The 5,903-nt window shown below is 32.9% G+C and overlaps 1 protein-coding gene across 1 annotated transcript; it reads right to left on the bottom strand.

Annotated features, from left to right (window-relative positions):
- Positions 1 to 1,069: 1,069 nt before the first annotated feature.
- LOC112032364 (putative expansin-B2) lies at positions 1,070 to 5,536 on the bottom strand. The gene is made up of 5 exons (XM_024065133.2): positions 5,301 to 5,536; positions 5,077 to 5,189; positions 3,786 to 3,979; positions 3,268 to 3,543; positions 1,070 to 1,250 (listed from the first exon to the last, which is right to left on the bottom strand). Exons 1-5 carry the CDS (start codon positions 5,473 to 5,475, stop codon positions 1,175 to 1,177), a joined length of 834 nt encoding a protein of 277 aa, XP_023920901.1. The 5' UTR covers positions 5,476 to 5,536; the 3' UTR covers positions 1,070 to 1,174.
- Between the last annotated feature and the right edge of the window lie 367 nt (positions 5,537 to 5,903).

Raw genomic sequence — 5,903 nt, 5'->3', positions numbered from 1 at the left:
GGTCATCAATGCTAATAATTAACAACATTGATTTTGACTAAAAAAAAAAATTGTCTTAATCCCATAAATAAATTAAAAAAAAAAAATAAAATAAAAAATATTATATATAAAAAATAAAAAATAAAAACCTTAGTCAATCACAAATACAGTCCCTAAGAGAGAGAGATTCTTTCTTTTTTATTTTTATTTTTTGTTCTTCTAGATAAATAGGGAGGGGAGAAGGCGCGCGTCTCCAGCCACCTTTTTTCAATCCAGGACATCATAGAAGACATTAGTGCCACTAAGCTATCACTCCAACTTATTTTAGTTTTTGTTTATAAATGACCCAAAGAGTAAAGAAATAAGTAAAACTACATTTAATACTCTCTTATTAAATTAATAGTAAAGACCCATTTCAGGAAAATTCTTAAGTACTCCCGAAGTATGGAGAAATAGTGATTCCTCCTCTCATATTCATGTGAACCTTAACATGAATTTAATAAGTAGACCTCACCTTAAATGTGACATGAGGAAACATAATTTTCCATACTTCAAAAGTACCTAAGAATTACTTTTCGTCTCATAATAGGTCAGTTATTGGATATTAAAATAAGTCATGGGTTTATTTATGTGTAAAAATAAATTTTAATTTTTTTAATATTAAAAATGTTGTCATATCATTTAAAAATGCTACATATCAGTCTATTAGTCACGTAAGCATTAAAACTAGTTGCAATTAACTGAATAACTAATAACCCTCGTTTTTTAAACGAGATGGACCAATGATGCTAACTTGAAACTTGCGATACCAAATTAATACGATTGCTTGACAAACTTGAGAAACAAATAGTATAGGTTGGCCTATATAATAATTAAATAATTCTAATAAACTCCATGTGAAGTGTGAACCACGTTAAATTTCCTAACGGAGAAAATCTAAGACATAGTAGCATGATAGATGTAGAAAAAGAAAATAATCAGAGGGAGAAAAAAAGGATTCCTGGTCATTTTTTTCCACAGAATGTAAGTCTATTGTATTCACAGTAGGTGTACAAAGACAAACATAAAGTCATTTAACTATAAGCTGACTTTTAATTCATCTTCACCCTAAATATAAAGCTACAAATATTTTTCATTATCTTTGTTTTTTTCCACCTCCTCTAGCTAGGACCAAAGGCAAGCATATTATTTAGGATTAGAAGTTGATGACTGATCGATAAGTTTGGCCTGGTTGCCAACCAGCTGGAATGACATTGTGATGTAGCGGAAGCCTGAAGAGAAACACACACGATGCTCTCTTGATGGAACAGAAACTAAACTGTTAGTTTCTGGTAGTGAACCTCGAATCCACGAGGGGTTTCCCTGAATCCACAAGGAGATAAAACTGGAATCCACCAAAAGAAAATTTGACAAAAGTCTGTGTTTATTGATAATAGTCTATGAAAAAACGTTTACAGACTTTGGGGCCTATTTAAGGGCTCCTTAAAACTTGATTGACAAGAAAATATAATCTAAATTAACTCCTAATTGATACCTAACCATAATAGGAATCAAATTTGATCTAAAAAGCATTAAATACACCTAAAAATAAGGAAATAAATGCCCTAAACCTAAAATAACGAAAATTACATAAAAATACCAAATATAAAAGATTACATAAATTAATTAGAATATTTTGTCCTACATCAGACCCCTCCACTTGAAACAAACTCGTCCTCGAGTTCATCTTTGAAATCTGAAATCTTCCGCTCCAAATAAACAAATACTTCGAATGCTTTAATAACTTGATTAGGCTCTGAAACTTGAATTCTTCATAAAATGTTGCATAAAATTTCTTCTCATCTATTTTCAATTTATTTGCAACATCAATCAAAAATGGGTTGATAAAGAAATTAAAATTTTCTACTCCAAGAAAATCAACATATTGTGTAGTCGTCTTCAATAAATCAATCGGAACCTGGGGGTTGTGGGTAATGGACTCGTCCTCACCTTTGAACTCAATTGAATCTTCCACAACGTTCTCAATAATTACCATCTCTTCATTCCTGTCATTATTCACAATCAACTCAACCTTCGCTTCTTTGACCTCTTCTTCAAATTTTTGACAAGTGGTATTTTCAATCTTCAATTCAATAACTGGTAGCAAATCTTGATCTTTTTTAACCACTTCAAAATTTTCTTTAGAAATAGGCTGCTTCTTCTCAACCCTCAAACCCTTTCCTTCACTTGACACATGGACTTGGCTGTTAAAATTTTGGTTTCGAATATATTGCTTTTCATATAAATACACAGATTTATAATCAACACTTGTATAATCTAGTATATCATAATAGTCATTAGGAAACCATAAATCAATTAATACCTTTTTCATTCTTTGCCAAGAGCAGATTGGATGCTTACCTCGTCGCTTTCTATCAATTTGAATGTCTTCCCACCATTCTTCTGCTTCATTGTCTAATTTATTAGATGCAAGCCGCACCTTTTCTTCATCACAAATCTTCAAAAAATTAAAATACTCTTCCAAATCAAGAAGCCAGTCAATAAAATCCATCTTACACATATCTCCATCAAAGAATGGAATTTTCTTGTAGCTAGGAGTGCGTCTTTGAATATAACGAACATTGTTGTTGCCAGATGATTTCCTAGCAAGAAGAGTAGCAATCTTTTGCTAGATTTCACCCATAATTTTCTGACTCTTTTCATGAAATTGTCGCTCATCACGAGCCTCTTCACGAAACTTGAGGAACTCAGCCCTAGTGAGGACTGGGTTGTTGACGTCGTCACTGTCGTCATTGTTGTGGTGGTCACCGTCTCGCCGGTTAACCATCAGACCAGGGTAAGTTAAGGCTCTGATACCAACTGATGTAGCGGAAGCCTGAAGAGAAACACACACAATGCTCTCTTGATGGAACAGAAACTAAACTGTTAGTTTCTGGTAGTGAACCTCGAATCCACGAGGGGTTTCCCTGAATCCACAAGGAGATAAAACTAGAATCTACCAGAAGAAAATTTGACAAAAGTCTGTGTTTATTGATAATAGTCTATGAAAAAACGTTTACAGACTTTGGGGCCTATTTAAGGGCTCCTTAAAACTTGATTGACAAGAAAATATAATCTAAATTAACTCCTAATTGATACCTAACCATAATAGGAATCAAATTTGACCTAAAAAGCATTAAATGCACCTAAAAATAAGGAAATAAATGCCCTAAACCTAAAATAACGAAAATTACATAAAAATACCAAATATAAAAGATTACATAAATTAATTAGAATATTTTGTCCTACATCACATTGTTAGCTACAACAGTGGTTCCGGACACGGCCGAGGTCAAGCGGATGGAGAAAGGAGCTTGCAACGCTGAGCCTGAATTAAGTTTCCAAACTGCACCCCATGATTGCTGCATGGAAAGCCATGTGCTCGAGTCAAGTGCCTGTTTAAGGTCAACTGCAGATACGTCTCCATCTCCATCTTCATATTCAATTAGGGAAGCAAAGTAATAGGAGTTGGAGCCAGAATCAACGTGAAAGGCTATGGACACACCTGGATAGTTGCACTGAACTCTGCGTTATTGCAAACCATAGTTTTAGTCATATTAGACAAAAAGATGATGAAATGACAATTGACAAAAAGAAAATGTTGAGAAAGTTAAAGAATGATAATATAAAGTCAAAATATTTGAAATTGAGCAATAATCTCTTGCACTTCACATGATAGACCATGCCAAAATGTGGACTATCATGGACATGAGTTGACAAAATGTACTATTTATTTATTCCCTTAGCCTCTCTCTCACGGCAATTACCTTGTATATTGAATTTGCAAGATTCCAGCGTTGCGCAGTTGATCTTCTTGACCAGAAATTGCCATGGCTCCAAAGGCAGCACCGCTTAAATCAAAATGAACAGACTCTGCGACACATGGACCACCAGGGCACTCATCAGTGATAACGACAGTCACCGGATTCCTCGAGCATGCCTGATTCGCCGTACACTTTACCTGAAATCAACCAATACGTACAAGATGATTTTGTGAGGTTCACACTTCTATACAATTTTCACTCCCTCCGCCTTCACTCTCACCCTTTTTTTCTAGTCTTCTAATCCATTTTGGTAGTAACAAAGACTATATGTTACTGAACTCTATATGGTTCTTGATACTTTTTTTTTTTAGCTTAAATTATTTGAATTTAAATTAAGAAAGGAAGTTTTCAAAACTTATACTACTTTATGTAGAAGACAATAAATTAAATGATAATTCTTAACAAGTTGAATTTTTTAAACAAGGCAAGGCATAATAATAAATTGGAAAAATTTAGATTACAAACATGCTTGGAGTCATTAGTGGCAGAGTCAGAAATATTCTTCTTTATACATATATAACATTAATAAAATATAATATATTGTTAATTCCTTACCTTGAAGTCAACCTTTATTGTTTCTTCTAAAAGGAAAAAATAATGTTCATATCTCTAATTTTCTAAATGAAAAGAAAAAAAGAATGTTTTTATTAAAAATATTTACTTATGTATCTCTATGATGTGCTAATATGGTATAAGAGTAATTAGAGAAAAAAAAACATTACATAAATAATACGTAAATGTTTCTATTTATTTGAATACATTAAATACAGTTTGAATTAATGAGTAATTTATAGTATAAAAACAATTAGAGTAAACAAAATTTGTATTAATCATATAAATAAATGTGTTACATGTTTTTAGTAAAATTTAGGGGGGAAATATTTAAATTTATATTGAAAATTACTTTTTTTTTTTTTTTTTTTTTACCAAAAATAAAGATAGAAGAGGGATTTTTGAAATTTCAAGGGGGCCATGGCACCCTTAGGTCCCCGCTCCCTCCGCCCTTGGAAGCCTTCTACTTTCAACTAAATATTCAGGAATTAAAGAGATCATTCATGTGTAGGCTTAGTCACATAAATATTTTAATAAATCATGTATCTTGTTTAGATAATACACATAGATAGTCATATAATTTGTCATGCAATAAGTTAAAAAAGATTACTCCAAGCAAGTTTATAACTAAACTTTATCCAAGTAAATCTATACTTTTCCAAAGAAACATAGGGGCTTGCACCTGATAACAAGCTCCAAATCCTTTGCCTGAATTGAATAAAGAAGGGCCTCTAGCAGACACCATTGAAGAGAATGGTGCTTTGTCTACGGCAGTTCCATATCCACAAGCACCCCCTACAAGACAAAATTATGAAAAATCAAGCACATTGTCCGGAGCAAATGTCATATTTTGCACAAATATTGTATCAATATGTGATATAGTAAGCTTAATTTGTTCTCATATACTATCACTCCCGGCACCTGTGGGGCTTCCATACCAGGTTGCACCCGCAGGTGACCAACTTGTGCTAGATTGAAGCTTAGAGACATTAAGCAGCTTGGGGTTGAAGGTAGAGGTTGGATTCAGTAAAAGAGAAAAGAGGACTAGACGAGTAAAGAGAGAGAATGGAACAAAAGCCATTATCACAACGTGTTCGAAGAACCCCCAGCAAGTTGAGCCTATGAAAGTTGTGGTTTCTGGCTTGAATTGATCGAGTTAATGTGTCTGAGAGGAATGGCTTGGTGGTATTTATAGGCAGATGCCAGTGCTTGGTTTCTACTGCTTCTAATGATCACATGCCACGTGTATTCATTAATTACAATAGCATTTGAGTTTCATTTTTAATGCAGAGCATAACCATATGTTATTTCAATATTTCATTTTAGATTTTCAGTAGATAATTTCAAATTGTAAGGTAGTTATTTGTTTAGTTTAGATTGGTATTTGAGTTAGTTAGGATTAGTTGTTCATAATTATTCTTTGTTTAGGATTATCGGATTAGTATTTGAAATTTTTTAAGATTTGTTTAGGAGAGTTTATTCTTATCTTTGTGATTCTTGAAAGCTACA

This window comes from Quercus suber, unplaced genomic scaffold (genome assembly GCF_002906115.3).
Source record: "Quercus suber isolate HL8 unplaced genomic scaffold, Cork oak 2.0 scaffold_645, whole genome shotgun sequence".
NCBI lineage: Eukaryota > Viridiplantae > Streptophyta > Magnoliopsida > Fagales > Fagaceae > Quercus > Quercus suber.
Note: the sequence above shows the minus strand (reverse complement) of the source record. Positions and strands in the feature narration are given on the sequence as shown.